At 40.5% G+C, this 17,901-nt stretch overlaps 1 protein-coding gene across 1 annotated transcript in view; it reads right to left on the bottom strand.

Annotated features, from left to right (window-relative positions):
- NR3C2 (nuclear receptor subfamily 3 group C member 2) overlaps positions 1 to 17,901 on the bottom strand; it is a 354,747-nt gene that overhangs the window by 40,221 nt on the left and 296,625 nt on the right. Inside the window, exon 7 of the mRNA XM_043567788.1 lies at positions 2,437 to 2,567. Within this exon, the coding sequence (XP_043423723.1) occupies positions 2,437 to 2,567 (131 nt within the window). The remainder of the gene's footprint in view (positions 1 to 2,436; positions 2,568 to 17,901) is intronic.

Here is a 17,901-nt window from a genome sequence, read left to right as displayed (position 1 = left end):
AGTCTGGCCCACTAACGAATCCACTCTTCCTGTCACACTCCTATGCCACCAGCCTGCCTTTGCACCCTTTGCTCCCTGCTCTGGGGGCCAGCACAAACAACACTGGATGTGAAGTCCAAAGCCATGGGTTTGAGTTCTAATTCACAGAGGATGCTGAACAAAAACACTTGTGTGCCTCCTTTTTGTTAACTTTAGAATGGGGCCATCAATCTCAGAGGGTTGTGTGAAGCATTAAACTAGATAACACACGAACACTTCAACAACTGCAAGGTGCTAACCATAGGGAAGCAGACGCTTATCCACAGTCGCTGTGGCATCCCCTCTTCCTGCTCGTCACTACTTGATTCAGGCTAACTCCTCCTCACATCCAGTCCCTCTTTGCTGGAAATAACATCTCGTCTTACCCCTTCTGTCCTTGGCTAGTGATGCCACTTCCTCCCAAATGACTCTACTCAAAACTGCCCCTTCTCCCATGTCCCTGATTCATGGACCAAGGTGGCGGGGAGTGGTGCTGGGCAGGCACTGGATTCTCTTTTCTGCTTCCAGGTGGTCACTCAACAATCTCTCATCCCTTGAAGTCCATGTCATTCGCCCTGGCATCCAGAACATTTCTGTTTCCCCAGCGGCCACAGCACTTGGCTTAGACATTTCTTCTCCATACTGTCTCCTGCCATCGCTCTCATCTGATGTAAACTTACTCAAGTTCTATCCCCTCAGTTTGAAAATGTCTGTGTCGTTGCCCAAGGAAGAAGTACTCAACATCTTTGCCAAGGCCAATCCTGTCCTGTGTTGTCTCTCTGGCACCTTATGTCATCAACCTCTCTTCTCTCATACTTGGTTCCAGAAGCCTAGAAAAGCTTCCCATCAATCTGCAAGTCCTTGGCCATCTGGCAGCTGCTCGATGTCTAATGGTCAACTCTAGTAGGCTTCTCTCTGAGCTCTCAAGTTTTCTCTTGGGGAAGCTTTGCTCTTAGTCATGCCCCTTTTGGAAACCAGTACTTGGATCCCAGTTTCTCTGCTTCTCTGACAGTCCCATCTCTGTCTTTTTGGTCCTGCCATCTTCCTTTCATGTAAGTCAACTGGATCATTCCTCTTCTTTCTGAGCCCCGGCAACCCCACTCCCCATTTTACTTTAGATGACAATTTTCTATGAGGATAATTCCACATTCATATCTCAATCCCCAAATCTGTCTTCTGAGTTCCAGTCCCCAATTCTCCTTATCTTTTGGCCTATTAGGATACATCCGAAAATTAACCCATTTGAAACAGAACTCAGTTTATAAAACTCCAGCAAATCTTCTCTGAGTCCCAACATAAACATATTCCTCTTAATGGTATGACTGCCGTCTTAGTCATTTCTCCATGCTCAAAACCTGTGTCACTTCTGATCCATATCCTTTTTATTTCCTCTTCTAGTCGGCTGCCAGTTCTGCAGTGTTTCTTGAATCCATTTGCTCCTGTCCATCATACCATCATCATTTAGGTCATTATTTCAACAGCTCACAGCGGGTCTCTGTGCTTCTAAGCTGGCTAAATTCTCTTTGCTTCTCGGCCTCCCCTTAACTTTGCCCTTTAATCTAGTCTAGCGCCAGATACATCTTCATAAAAACACAAAACACAGCTTAAATCACGTCATCCCACTGCTCAAAGCCTGTGATGTTGCACTCCTCCGCCCACCCAATAAGGTCAGGTGGCTTCTACAGGCATTGAATATTCTGGTCCAACCTACACCCCAACCTTATTCCCCACTCCTCTCCAACCAAATATAGCCTGATACCCCTTGAAAAATTAATTAAATTAATACAGAAATAAGATAGAAATTTAGAACTTAATTGGCAAAACAACTTTTCCAAAACTAAGTTCTATTGCCTGGATATGCTTTCCCACATTTCCACAATCCCTCACATCATCCCCTCATGGGAATGCCATCTCAGACCTCATATCCAATTCATTATCCTTGCCAAGTTCTCCAAGATTCAGCTTCACCGTGACTTGCTCCTTGGTCCCCAGAACAAAACATGCTTCTCCCTTTTTTGAGCCATCACGACATTCTTTTATCTTCTATAATGATTGGAGTATCCCTTTCTGCAGTGTATTAAAATTATCTTTGAATCTATCTTCTAGTAAAACTCTCTGAGGGCAGAAACTGCACCTTATTCACTCCTGTAGTTCCTGATCTGCCTAATCCTCCCATGCATATATAACAGACACTTAATATATATTTAGTCGTTAGGTGGATGAAGGAATATGCTCCTTCTTTACCCAAAGCTTCATACTCTCCATGTAACTTAGTTCATTCACTAAAGACCAAAGCCACTCTCCCACCTCCTCAGAAAATTTTTTATACCTACTACTTGACACTGTAAACAGGCTAATCTCCTAAAGGTAAGATTATTGAGTAATATAGAAAAAGGGCCCAAGTGGACATCAGCTTACTTGTGCTTAGCAGCAGCAGCACTTTCATTATGGTGTATTCTTCAAAGGTAAGCTGCAGTCGAACAAACTGAAGGCTGATTTGGTGCATCCCCTGGCACAATTCGTACATGGCGGACTGATGCATCTTCTCTCTGCAAAGGAAATGAAGAAAATGTCTGAGAATACAAGGTTCATGATCAAACCCAGACTGGTGGCCCAAGGCAGCTTAATAAGAGATCTGACTCAGAGTTTTCCTTTGGAAAGGCTTCAACATGGAGCAGATACGTATTTGAAAGACAAGTTAGATTTCACACCGATTGGCAAACTGCTTCTAGGCCAACACTGCCATCCCATTTACTAGTACCCTGCAACCATGTATCAGAAGCACTGAAACCAAACTTTTTCGAAGGGTGGCATTATATAATTTTATGTCAAGAGTAAGGATGACTGTGTTGTGTTATATAGCAGAGAGGCCACTGTGATGTGGGGTAAAGCCCACAAACTTCTGTTCCTTTTCAGACACCAAGTGCTTATTAGTGTTTTGATAAACTGTATTAGATGCTGTGAACACAGGACAGTGATGATCAGTCCTGTCTCCACATGGACCATCCTCATGGAGGTCACGAAACGCGACGGTTAACCGTTTGCAGCAGTACATTCCAAAAGGAAACTGGACAAAATTTTTAAATGTGAGAACCCTGAATAGAATCTTTCTGATAAAGGCAAAAAGCAAGATGGGGGTTTGGGGCAATATATGCACATTTTCATGGACACAACCAATCTTCTCCCTCCACCAAATCCAAATGTTTCCCTAAACATCTACATTATGTAACAACAGAAGTCACCATTGTCCCTTTCCATGAGAAGTAAGCAAAGCATCAGTTCATTTTTAAGATTTTTCTTTCTCAAAGTCATAAATCTTTCGGGAGGGCCTGGGTAACTATTGCTTTATGATGACCAGAACTTAATAACTGAAAAAGAGACTATTAGTGAAAAATGGGAACAGACTTGACAAAGGCCAAAGAAACAGAAAAAAAAGGTCAATGATGGCTGATAGATTTCCAAGGGTGACTGATGGCAGGTAGGGGTCTGTGGGACAGCAATATTGCGATACAGGTCCCAGGATGCATTCCTGGGTTCCCCTCACTGGCAGAAACCCTTTGATCTCAACTCTGAAAGCCACCTGCACAGAACCCAAAATGGAACACAGAACATTTTCTCTCCATTATTATTATATGTCTTTTGTCTCCCAGAAGCTGGAAGATATTCTTAATTAAATAGATGTTTCAAACACACACACACAAATAGCAGGAGCCTAGGCATCCACTATCCAGAACTAACAATGTAAATAAATGCTAATGTTTTTTGTCATATTTACTTCAGATCTTTAAAAATTAAACATGGCGGAGTTACAGCCTGCTCTGTCTTCCTTCTGGCTCCCATTCATCTTCCTTCAAGAAGGGCACTCGCGCACGTTGGGGGATCTACTGTTTCCTCTCAGATGTGCATATTTTACTACCACATGTATGTATCTGTAAAAACAGCATACAGTACCTGATTTTTTTATGTAAATTTGAGATTAGATATACACATTCTTCTGCAACTTATTTTCATTTAATGTTGTAATTCTGAGATGCATCTATTTTAATACAGGTAACTGTAATTTAATCCATTGACACTGGTGCAAGTTTTGTTTGTTTGAATATATCACAATTTACTTATACATCCCACTGCCAATGGCCACTTGGGTTGTTTCCTCTTTATCACTATCACGAATGATGCCCAGGGTATACCTTGTGCATTAATCTAAGATGCACAATGACAGCAGAATTGCTGAGTCACAGATCAGCACACATCTGCTGCTTCCATTCCAACCAGTAAGAGATAAGAATTTCCTTTTATTCCACATCCCTGGCAATACTTTTCATTATCTAATTTAAAATTTGTTGCCAACTGATGGGGGTTGAAAGGATAGTCCCATTGGTGCTTTTACTTGCATTCCCATTAACATCAGTCCGCTGAACATTTTTCAAATGCTTTTTGACCATTTGGGTTTCTTGTTTGGTGATGTGTCTCTCCATATCTTTATCCATGTTACTGTTAAGCCTTTTTCCCTTCTATCACTAAGCAACACTACCTTTATTCTTAGTATTTTTTTTTTGCCTTAAATTTTTTTTTTCTGATATTAATTTTGTTTCTTCCTTTCTCCTTTCCTGTCTCTTATTTTCTTCTGCTCTCTCTTTAGAATTTCCCTGGTAGACCCTAATTATATTTCACATGTCTCTTACCAACAGCAACAACAACAACAACAAAAAAGGATTTAAAAAATCTGAGAGTCTGTGTATTTTAACAACTTAGTTTAATCTGTTTTCCTTTATCAAGGTTACTGATGTTTTACGATTTTTTTTTTCTATCACTCTAACTTTCCTCTTTTCCCTCTTTCTTGCCACTTTCCTTCCTTTTACTGAATTGATCCGGCTTAAAAAAAAAAAAAAATCCCCCTTTGCAGGGTGCCTGGGTGGCTCAGTTGGTTAAGCGGTTATTCGGATTTCACCTCAGGTCATGATTTCACAGCTCGTGGGTTCAAGCCCTGGACGGGACAGGCTCTGTGCTGACAGCTCGGAGTGTGGGGCCTGCTTCGGATTCTGTGTCTCCCTCTCTCTCTGCCCTCCCCCCCACAACCTTGTGCTCTCGATCAAAAATAAACATTAAAAAAAAAAAATCCCCCTGTGCTCCAGAATGGATTCAGAAGGTACACATTTTATTTTTACTCTTTAATTATCATGTTGTGAATTTGTATACTTAAAAATTGAAAGTTAATCCATAGCTTTTCCATGAGAAACACACAAACAAGTAGAATACCTTTGGTCTACTGCTTCTAGTCCTCCATGTTACTGCTCTTTAGAATTTACATTACACCGTTTTTCACATCTCCCCTGAAATCAGCCCATCTCTCTTCACACCCACATGCCCGTCTGTCTCATTTTGATGTGTTTCTTTGGTCCCCATTGTTCCCTGTACTTCACTCCATCCTTCTGGGTTCGATTTCTTACATATTAAAGAATATTTTCTCATAATTCTTTCAACAGCGGTCAATCACTGAAAGTTCAAGTCTTTCAGTCTTGATTTGTCTGAAAATGCCTTTATTTTACCTTCATTCTTTAAAAAGTTAGAGGGGCACCTGGGTGGCTCAGTCAGTTAGGCATCCGACTTCAGCTCAGGTCATGATCTCCCGGTTTGTGAGTTTGAGCCCCTTGTGGGGGCTCTGTGCTGACGGCTCAGACCCTGGAGCCTGCTTCGGATTGTGTCTCCCTCTCTCTCTGCCCCTCCTCTGCTCACGCTCTGTGTCTGTCTCTCAATAAGAAATAAATGTTAAAAAAAATTAAAAAGTTAGAGATTTTCCAGCTTGATACTTTTGTTCAATACTCTGAAGATAGTATTCCACTGTAGCTGGGCCTTAATAGCAGCTGCTTTGGGGAGATTTCTTGTTAGGCTAGTTGTCATTCTAATGCAGGTAGCCTCCATTTTCTCTCTGGTAACTTACCAAAAACTCCATTTATTTGATGCCTGCAGTTTCATTATGAAGGACCTAAGTCCTGCTCAGGATTCAATATCCTTATTTGATTTGAAGATGTAGGTATTTCTTCAGTTCCAAAATGTCTTTCTACGTTGTTTCTTTAAGTATCACCCCCTATCCCTTTCCTGTTACTTTTTCTCTTTGGACTGCTATTCGCAGGGCCTTGGATCTTCTCATTATGTCTTCCGTATCAACCTCCCTCTCATATTTCTATCTTTTTATCTCTCTGGACTGTAACTAGGCGATTTTCTCAGATTCACTTTCTAACTATACATATTTTTTGTGTGTCTGATATGTTTAATGTCTACAGTGTTTTAATGACAACATTTTTCATGTCTAGATGCCTAGAAATAACTACTTGGTTCTTCCTCAAACGTCTGTTATTTTCCATAAGGTACTTCTTACTTTGTGGTTATTATATATTCTTTCCCTAAATTATACCTTTACTTACTACATCCCTGAATACTTTTAACATGTGTGTTTCCTAGTTGCCTTCAGATTTTTTGGTGGTGGTGTTCAATTTTCTGGGATGCTAATATGCATGTCTGAGCACTGTTCTGGCCTGGGTGAATCCTCGGGGCATTGCCTTGTGGAAGAGACTCTGAGGGAAGTTTCAGCATTTATAACTGTTGGGGGTATAAACATTTCACTTGTTTTGGACCAGCTTTTATGCTAATGTCTTAGCTTACATGCTCTTTGCAAGACTTGTGTAGTTTAAATTTAGACTCCACATTTGATGTGATATAGGCTTGTGTTTCTTATGTCTTTCAGCTTCCCTGCCATGTCCCTGGGCTGGCTGGCTGGTGTGTTGAGTTTTACTGTCCTTATTAGTAGACAGTGAAATCTTTGCAGAGCTGTGGCTTTATACAAGAGCCTCCACTTTAGGCCCCAGCCTTGCCAGAGTCTATGTTCTTGTCTCCTGTTCGTGTCCTAATATCCACCCCCCCGTCAAAAGCATTCATCTACATCCACTAGTCTGTGCGCCAACTATAGCTTTGGGTCCAAGTTAAACCACTCGGGCTGTGAATTCCCTCTTCTTGCACCTGTTTGTTCCCCCTTTTAAGCTTGCCTATATATCTTTCTTTTTTACTTAAAAATTTTTTTTGAATGTTTCTTCATTTTTGAAAGACAGAGAGAGACAGAGCACAAGCAGGGGTGGGGTGGAGAGAGAGGTGGGGGGGGGGGGTGGGACACAGAATCCAAAGCAGGCTCCAGGCTCCAGGCTCCAAGCTGTCAGCACGGAGCCCGACGCGGGGCTCGAACTCACGAACTGCGAGATCATGACCTGAGCTGAAGTGAGATGTTCAACTGACTGAGCTACCCAGGCGCCCCTCTAAGACTTTCTTTTTTAAATGCAGAATTTCTATGTGCTTAGAGAAAAAAAAAAGGTTCAATTCAGTTCCCCCATTATGATGATTATGATTCTTAAAGGCAGGATCCATGTCTGGCTAACCTTTCTGAATATTAAATAGAATATGAGAGCCAAGTGTCAAGTGTCAATCTTTGCTCAATGTATGTTCTATGAATGAATGAGAGAGAGAAGGAAAGAAAAAAGTGAAGACAACCAAATGAAGATTTGCATATGATGATGCTATTAGAGCAAGATGATACTGAAAACTTACACAAGGGAAGATCAAATGTCTAGTAAGATAGATATGGCATTTGTGAAGTTCTTCAAAACTTTCTAAAAAAGAAAGAGGAGAGATTTAGGTTGTACAATGGGGTGGAGTGGATTACAAATCAGGATATCCATGGAATACAGCACAACATGCATTTGACACTATACAAGTTAAAAAGCAGACTCTACGCATTTGATTCCTCAGGCCACCTTGTGTTGGAGACAGCACAGCCATCCTTGGCTTCACCTCAGGAGGGTCAGGAGATGTGCAGCCCATGAGCCCTTCCAGGTGCTGGCTTTGTGAGTCTGCGATGGTTCTGTTTCTAAGACCCAGACTTACTGCATGTCAAACTGGGATACTAATAACAATTTCAACCTTGCAGAAATGTAGGAATCAATTATATGGGAATTCTTTTTTAACCTTTTAAAAATTTTTATAAATTTTTGAGAGAGAAAGAGAGAGAGAGAGCATGAGTGGGGAAGGGCAGAGAGAGGGAGGGAGACACAGAACCCGAAGCAGGCTCCAGGCTGTGAGCTGTCAGCACAGAGCCTCATGCAGGGCTCAAACCCACAAACTGTGAGATCACAACCTGAGCCGAGTTCAGACACTGAACCGACTGAACCACCCTGGTGCCCCTGGAAATTCTTAAATTATAAAGTACTGTACAACTCTTATATTCTTTTGTTTTTTTGGTATAAGAAAACAAAATGCTTTCTGAGAGACCCAAGATCATTTTGCCTAAAACAAACCAAGCAATAATCAAATTTTTAAAATGACTTTATAGGAAAATAATATTGTATTATCATGATTATTTCTACATGTAGGTTGATAATGCAGAAAAACCAGAGAGAGTGCCGATTTTCAGGAAGGTGAAAGGAACGTGCCTGGAGAAGAACATGAGGACTAAACACCTCCGGGTTCAAGTGCTTCTGTTCTCAGATGTGTTGACAAAACATCCATGCACAGATTTAAGGGTAAAGAGAGACCTCAGATTCTACCAGAAGACAGATTAGAAGATCAATGTGTGCACACCTAAAGAAAGCATTTATTTTTATTTTTATTTTTTTGCCCTTTCAGTCTGAACAGCATCTCCTTAACTCCTTCTTGAGGTATTATTATTACCTGAATAACCTCCGTGGTCTTCGTAGCTGTCATGCATGGGCTGCCTACTGTACACCAAGGCTAAACTTATTCTTGCCAATTCTCACGATGCCCTGTGAAGAATGATCCTCATGCTCATGATAAGGAAATGCAGGTACACGATGCAGCCCGGAGCCAACCCCAGGTTTTCCATCTCAAACTCAGGCCGTTTATCTCTCTCCGCACTTGCCAGTGGCCCAACAGTTTTTAGCTGTTTTCTCCAGAGCATCTCTTCACAACTATGAAGAGATATTTGGTACCTCATATGTTTTGTTATTACATACGCTCATTTGTTTACCCTTTGCCCTCCATTATGTGGGAAGATTTTGTGTTTACAAATGCCGCTGCTGTTTCCACTGCATGAAATTGAGTTCTCCAAATGAAGAGTACCAGGTACTCAATATAGCTTGAAATCTCAAGAAAATAGGCCATCTTGAAAACACATTTTACAGCACATCATTTTTGCACAATTAGATTAAATGCACAGAAATGTACATCCACAGAAGCTGAAACAAGGACAATCTTTTTGGCACGATACTGGTATTAATTTTACAATATTACTTCACAGAAGTTCTCTTTGCTACGTGCTTTTATTCATTTTATAATCTTACCTCATTTTCAGTAATGTAAAAATACATGAGCAACTTTGGGGAAAAGACAAAATTTGTATAATGCTCCTAAAACATAAAAGTAAATGCAAAAGTCACCCTTGAACACTGAACCAATACAAAGGCAGTAAGAGCTTACTGAAGTCGTCAACATCCTTGTACTAAAGTGAATGTCAGGACTGAATAACTGACAGCCTTCTCCACAGTGGGCACATGTCATCCGTTTATAAACATCTCATTTGCAGAACAGAATGAACTCTATTTTTGGATAAATAAATACAATAACCAAAATGGGCATAGAGACCCTGTTCCGATTCCAAAGACCTTGGGATAAAATCTACAAGAATAATAGTTCTAAAATATTTTTTAAAAAACACTTCAAAAAGATAAAAGAAATATTTCAATAGTTTTGCAAACTTGTAATTTTCTCAAACTAAGAAACCAATTTTATTCAGAGCTATAACTTCATCTGGTTCTCTCTTAGAATGTCCATAAAATCATATGGTCATTTGGAAATAGTTTTAAAATATTAAAATAATCTAATGTCTCCAAACCTGATTAATAACTTGGAACAAAAGTGAATAATTCAAGAGTTAGAAAATATTTTTTTCCTGGCTTTTTGAGAGAATTTGAGGTTGAAAATGGAATTTACTTTCATGATAACAGTGGGAATTAGAAAAAGTCCCATTATAATCAGAGTATTAAAGACATTCACAATTTAAATGATTCATATGCCAGTTCCTGCTTTTAATTTAGTAAATAATTGGAACAACTTTTGTGTCTATAGGACCCATGCCTTCTTGCCATTATTATGTTAACAGTATTGCCTTATTTTACATTATGAGGATAGTCCTTTGAACCTATTGGCCACTGGCCATTCAGGAACACTCTTGTTTTGGTATTCAAGTATCGGTTTACCAAGACACTACTAAAAAAGTATATGAAAAGCTTAGTCATTCAGTTATCTGGAGGTCTTATTGACCCAAACTAAATGCAATCCTGGAATCATATTTATCTCCTGTTCTGTTACAGGTAAATATTTGATAAGCCCAAGCTACAAAACATTCCAAACTATGGGCATCTGCAGAATTCAGGAGCTCTAAGTATTAGCCCGAATGTCTCCTGTGACTTCTCATGCTGTGGCTATCTACAGACAGAACACAAGCTAACTTCTACTTAAAGAATCTTTGCAGAAATTCAAAGCAAGGTCTGAAAGAGACATTTGTACACCCGTGTTCACAGCAGCATTATTCATAATACCCAAAATGTGGAAGCAGTCCAAGTGTCCCTAGACAGATGAATGGGTGAACAGAATGTGCTATTTTCAGATAATGGAATATTATTCGGCCTTAAAAAGGAAGGATATTCTGACAGATGCTACAACATGAATGAACCTCGATGATATTCTGTTAGGTAAATAAGCCAGTCACAGAAAGTCAAATACTGTGTGAATACACTCATATAAGGTATGTGGAGCAGTCAAACTCATAGGAACAGAACGTAGAACGGCTATTCCCAGGGGCTGGAGGAAGGAAGGGATGAGGACTTATTTACCTAATGTGTGAATATACTTAACATTAGTGAACTATAGAGTTACAAAGGGTTATGTTGGTAAATTTTATGTTATGAGTATTTTTATCACAATTGAAAATATTTCTATTAGAAACAAAAAGGCTTCTCTGCAGCCCATGATCCTATCTGCTGTACTTTGAGATTAAGAAACTAGGATGTGCATTAATTATGTAGCTTCTCTTAGGGTTCGGGCTTTTCATTCATTCTTCTTCTTTTATAATATATAAAATAATCTCTTTTCTTCTCGGTTTCTGCTACTTGCCTTTCACCTTTTTGTGTCTTGATGGATTTTTAGTCTTACTGTATGTACTTTTACTGCAGGCTGTGCTAAATGTTTTTTAAAAGCAGTAAGAGTAAAAATTCTTTAATAAACCATAATTTCAGAAAGTCAGTCAGAAACACTTCCTCAAAGGTCTGTCTGTTGTAGTTCTGGTACCCTGAGGGAGAAGGGAAAATACACCTACCTTTATCACTCTTTTCTCTTTACAAGAATTTACATTTAATAAACATAATCCCTTCACATTGGCTGATTTTATAAATGCCAAAGCATAAAAGGTCCCCAGCTCTTTCAACTACAGGAGTCTATGAAAGGTACAGTGACATTTTTTAACTTACAATTCTTTAGCAATATTGCACTAAAGTGTACCCTGGTCACCTAAATACCTTTCAGGGGTGTCAAACATCACTTTATTTAGTAAGGAGCTACAAAAAGAAACTTTTCACGTTAGCCCATGGATTAAGCAACAGGCAACTCTCATCACTTCGAAGGCGCGTGTTCTCCTGGATAATCATCTGTGGTTGATTTTTCTATGTGTGTAGATCCCAAATTACACCAGTGCTAAATAAATATCTGGTAGCCACTGAGAACAGGTAAATCCAATGGATTTCACACACTGTGAGTTGCTCGTAAAATATAGATACCAACACCACCCAGCAAGGCTCATTCAGGGCCAGGCTCCCTAGAGCCTCAAGACTTCACAAGCAAGTTTGCTAACATTGCTCTTACTTCTAAAAGTTGCCCCTAGGAATGTGTGTGTGTATTACATTGTAATACTGTCAGTCTTACACAGAGAGTGAAATAATTTCAGTGGTGTGGTGCACGCACAATCACAGCCAATCTGAAAGACCAGACCTTACATCTGATGCTGCAGACCACATTATTATGTCCAAATAAATGTAACATCGTGTTAAGTGGTCAGTGTTAACAGATGGTCCCTGTCTTAGGCGTGTTATTTCCCTAAAAAATAACATGCAGAAACAGGTTCCCCCCCCCCACCTTAATTAAAATAAAAATGAACTCAATTTGAAGATCCAAATTATTCCAGTGTATGATATACATTTTTTTTCATAGTCTTACCAGATTTTTCCTTAACCGATGAACAAGATGTATCCATAAAAGGACCATTAGGCTAGCTGCAGTTCTGATGTCTGTTATAGTATTTACGTCATTTATTTACAGCCAGGGCAAAACTTAGTCACTTTGGTCTAGGAATTGCTGGAGAATGTTGCTTTTCTGGACTAGTGAGCCAGAGAGTGGTATCCCAGTGGTCTTTATGACATTCATCAATTCTCTATTAATTGTACATGGCCAACTCTAGTAAGAGTTAAAAGCTAACTCAGTGTTTTGTTTGTCACCTTAAGTGACGTTCCAGAAGGGATGTGTTTTTCTAGAAGTACCCTTGAACCTAAGCATCACAAATGGCCACTGACTTCAACAGATGTTACACAGATCAAATCATATTTGACAATCTAAAAACTGAGAAAGGGCTTGGCTACATGACCATAATTTGCCACTGACAGTCCTAGAAATCATGAAAAAAATTCTTTTCACCATATATTTTAGGTACAGTTTTTTGTAAAACACTCTTTTGTACCTTAGGTTTTAAAATACTTACATAGCACAATTTCTTTTGGTACAAGGACACATATTTGTGGTACAGGAAAGAAAACAGGAAGCTATAACCCACTGTGAAAATTTCCTCTTACCTGCTATATTAAGGTTAAAACACCCAATAGCATGCTTAGAACCTCATGAGCACTTAATAAAATGCAAACCATGTTAAGATTTAACACCTCAATTGCTCGACACATAGAGAGGATACAAAAAACCAATATTCTCTGGTAAAGGATTTTTTTTTTTAAATTATCAAAGTCTCATTTTTGTAGGATGTAGACTTTAACACTAAATTTCTGCAGACTTAATGATATGCAGACCACAGATGTTCCAACAGAAGACAGAAAACCTTCAGTGAGCTATTACTGCCTCAAACCGGGACACTTCAGGTATAGACTTAAAGACATGGCTTACTTTCAATAAACGACCACAGTTTCCTCACTTGTGAAAAGGAGCCGTAAAAAGGCTAGATTCCTCCTTGATAACCACTGAATTTCAAGAATGTCAACAAAGTTCATTGCTGAATTCAGGAGTGTGGCTAGACTATTGTGTGGGTAAAGGGTGACAGCAAAGCACTTTTCCTAGTACAATAAAAGATTTGTATTAAATCGCAACTTATGGAGTCATGGTCTTCTTGAAGCCAAAGTCACATTATTCTAGCCACAGACCTGGCCCAGGTTATAAGGAAGGACATTTACTCCGATAAAGCCCAGGTATTCAGTTCGGCTTCCAAGGTAACGGCAGAGTGTGGCTCACACAGAGGTGCCCGGCAGTGCGCGCGTGGTGAGAGTGGGGCTGCGGAAGGCAGAGAGCAACTGTGCTCGCATGACAGGACCGCGGACTCCTCCTTCTACCTGCAAAGTCTTACTGTGCAAGAAGAAAACAGCCGAACCCCCAGAGACTGTTATCACAGACACTACTCAATGCATTAATCAAACTGGGTCCTAGAAAATGTTTTCGGGTGCCATGGTTTTGGAAGAAAGGTTTTTTTTGTTTTTGAGTTTGAATCGTTCTAAAAGCTGGTAAGTCGTCTGCCTAAATACTAATAAAAAAAGATGATGTTCAACTCAATTAATTTATTAGACATTAGCCACGTGTCCTTTCTTATTATTCTGAACATCTGTCACAAAGCAGATTTTGTTCAGGACATTATGAACAACTGCATCATTCATGACTGGGTGAAGTGAGTATAACACGACCAGGCCACTATACCCGTAGTGACATCTGTTTCCTCTGTAAAACAGCAACACTGAAACCATACTACACATGTGCATGAAGTGACATGAACACAACACTTATTCAAAGCACAGCCTAAATGTTTCTCATCTTCTTTACCCGCTTGCAGAAAACTGCTAGTCAAGATAGCTGAGTACAGCTGATGTTCCTAACCTTCCCTTATACTCTGAAATTCTATGAACTTCCGAACATTCTCTAATCAGAACAAAATGGCCATGCAGTCTTTAATGACAAACAAATGACTTTGGGGGGAGTTTTTGGGTTCATCTACCAGAAGCATGGAGGGTAGAGGCCGATGCTTCAAAAGCAGGCAGGACCCCGTTCCCAGCCAGACACTGGGCCTCACAACCTGGAAAGAGACTGTGATTCGAACCCCTCCCTCACTACTGCTCAGCACAAAGGGCTGGGGGTGGGGCCGCGCAGCCAGTTGACAGCAGTGTTTTTCTGCAACAAGTACAAAGGATAGTGGTCAGGAAGGATATAAAATATAATAAAAATCAGAAAAGCAGAGTCACTTCTTCGAGTAGCTTCTGGAACAATTTCAATGATTTTAAGACTAAGACCAAGACCGAGATGGGTGGAACGTGAGTGAAAAAGCTTCCCATTTTGGGTTACCACTCCAAAGAAGAGAGCAAGAAAGGTCATACTGAAGTGAAACAGCAACTTTGTTCTTTCTGTTTTTCTTCCCCCTGCAAAGGTGTATGAAAACCTGAACACATCTCGTTTCAGAACTTGAAAGTTGCTCAGAAGGTAGATCTTAAAAATTCTCATCACAAGATGGGGTGCCTGGATGGCTGGCTCAGTTGGTTAAGTGTCTGACTTCAGCTCAGGTCATGATCTCAGGGTTTGTGGGTTCAAGCTCTACATCATGCTCAGTCCTGACAGCTCAGGGCCTGGAGCCTGCTTCACATTCTGTGTCTCCCTCTCTCTCTCTGCCCCACCCCCACTCATGCTCTCTCTCTCAAAAATAAATAAAACATTAAAGAAAATTAAAAAAAATTCTCATCACAAGAAAAAAAACCTTCATTAACTATGGTGACAGATGTTAACTAGACTTACTGTGGTGATCGTTTGCAATATGTGCAAATATCAAATCACGTTGTACACTGAAACTAATACAATGTTACATGTCAATTATGTCTCAACTTAAAAACTAAGCTGACATCGGGATGTAATATTTTTATTTGATAGATGACAGGCAGTGAAGGGCTGGAGAGCCACAGGGGGACGAACACAGAGGAGAAAAAGAGGAAGAGAAAAATTGGAAGAAGCAACGGTCACGCAGAAGTGGAGGGACGAGACAAGACACACAAAAAGCTGCGGAGGGAAGGAGATTTGGGAAATCAGAACTAACGAGATGAAAAGGAGAGTGGGAAAGAGCCCCCTCCCTCCATTCTGAAGTGTGAGTCCGCAGCTCTTCCTGACCTATGAGCAGTTGGAGACCTTCAGCTTTGAACGTCAGAGACTCACCCCCTTTCCTGCTCAGGTACAGTTCCTCACCTGTGGACCGTAAAGCATTGTCTTCACTGTGCCCATCCAAATTCTCACCATCCTTTGGAGGCCGACTCAAGATTTAAAATTATACAATCCCACTAGGCAGCTTTCTTTGATCACTTCAGCCCAAGAGAATCACCTTCACTTTAAACTCCTGGAGCACCCAGGAACACCCCTCTTAAATAAAACTCGTCACTTGTCATGTGGTCTTCGTCCTGTTGGGCCACTACACATATTCTAGGTCTTAATTCACAAACCACACCATAAAATATTCCAGAGAATGGAAACTCTGTCCTTACAACAGCCATGGTGGTGCTTTGCATATTGTAGGTATTCTCCATATTTATTAATGACTCATGAAATCCAAGTCTTTGTTAATCATTTTTTTTTTTTAGCTAAACAATTAAGAGATTTAAATTGTACTTTAGGGGAAGTGATCAGGATATTCACTTATATTGTCCTTTTTTAAAATTTATTTTAAAATTTTTATTTATTTATTTTGAGAGAGCGAGAGAAAGAGACGGGGTGGGGGGGGCAGTGAGCACAAGGTGGGGAGGGGCAGAGAGAGAGGGAGAGAGAGAATCCCAAGCAAGGCCCTATGCTAACAAGGTGGGGCTTGAACTCACAAACTCTGAGATCATGACCTGAGCTGAAACCAAGAGCTGGATACTTAATTGACTGAGCCACCCAGGTGCCCCTGTTTTAATTTCTAATATGGGTAAATACCAATAGCTATAACTTATATAAACAAAAGCTCTAAAAGCACCAGCTCATCATTCTTCAAATTTCCCCTCTAAACCACTGGACTATTAACTGCCTTTGTACCATACATAGTATGCATGTAAATGGAGATACTACAGACTGAATGTGTGTCCCCCCCCCAACTCCCCAAATTCCTATGTTGAAGTCCTAAACCTTACCAAGGTGATGACGGTGGAGTAAACAGGTTTAGATGAGCACATCCCCCAAGATGTGGTGGGAGGAGAGGAGGACAAGGAGGACAAGGAGGACCAGGAGGAGGAGGGGAGAAGAAGAAAAAAGCAGCAGCAGAAGCAGCAACAGAGACCCCAGAGCTTTTTCTTTGCACCACATGAGGAGACAGTAAAAAGGCACCATCTGTGGGGCGCCTGGGTGGCTTGGTCAGTTAAGCGTCCGACTTTGGCTCAGGTCATGATCTCACGGTCCGTGAGTTCGAGGCCCGCATCGGGCTCTGTGCTGATGGCTCAGACCCTGGAGCCTGTTTCAGATTCTGTATCTCCCTCTCTCTCTGCCCCTCCCCTGTTCATGCTCTGTCTCTCTGTGTCTCAAAAATAAATAAACATTAAAAAAAAAATTAGAAGGCACCATCTGCAAGCCAGGAAGAAGGCCTTCATAGAACATGACCATACAGGTACCCTGATCTCAGACTTTCAGCTTCCAGAACTGTGAGAAATGAATGCCTGCTGTTTAAGCCACCCAACCTGTGGCATTTTTGTTATAGCAGCCCAAGGTGACTGAGACAGAGAGTGACATTATACCTGTAGCAAAAAGGAAATTAGGAGTTTATATACTAATAATTCCTCTGATTCTATTGAGACAGTGGTCATTTCAAGGTGGGGGAAGCACAGATGATGGACCTTTAAACGATGGTCGCCACATCTGTAAATGTGGACCCTGTCTGGGGCAGTACGCCTACTACAGAAACAAAGATGAGCTTTACTAAGAAGGCTGAAGGTCACCAACTATGGCCGTCTCTTTTTTCTTTTCCTTCCCTACCAGTTTTTTCAGAAAAGTATCAATCCCAGAACCACCCCTCAAAAATTAACCTCTTCAGAGCCCTCCAAGTACACAACTCTATTAATTTGCTTAGGGTTCAGAGGTGGAAGTGAGGGATTAAAACCAAATCATCTGTCATGTACGATACGATAAAAATGGATAATTATGTGGCTCGGTTTTGGTTCTAGAACTGTTTAGAGATGCAAGTTCAGTGAATACTTTGTATATCAAGACACATTCAAGTGTTCTCTTCCTACAACCTAGAGGAGCATGATCAAAGACACCATCTGTGTCTGAGGATGACACAGACGTCCTCTGTCACAGGATGACCTGTGTCAAGGGAGGAAGCCTAGTGCTCTCCTTTGTTTTGTAACTGACTAAGCCATTCCTCACCACCTGCCCCAATCCTGCAATAATAATCACTGCATTGAAATTAAATTTTTTAAAAAATAAATTCACTCTAGTGGTTTTATTTTCTATTGAAAGGAAGAATATTTTTAGCTGGAGAGACCAAAGTCCTTGGGCATGTTGATTGAAATAAAAAGCAACATGCTAGCATTAGCCACACTAACTAAGCCTTTTACAGATAAC

The sequence above is a fragment of the Prionailurus bengalensis genome, chromosome B1, assembly GCF_016509475.1.
Source record: "Prionailurus bengalensis isolate Pbe53 chromosome B1, Fcat_Pben_1.1_paternal_pri, whole genome shotgun sequence".
NCBI classification, from domain to species: domain Eukaryota; kingdom Metazoa; phylum Chordata; class Mammalia; order Carnivora; family Felidae; genus Prionailurus; species Prionailurus bengalensis.
This window is presented reverse-complemented; position numbering and strand designations above follow the sequence as displayed.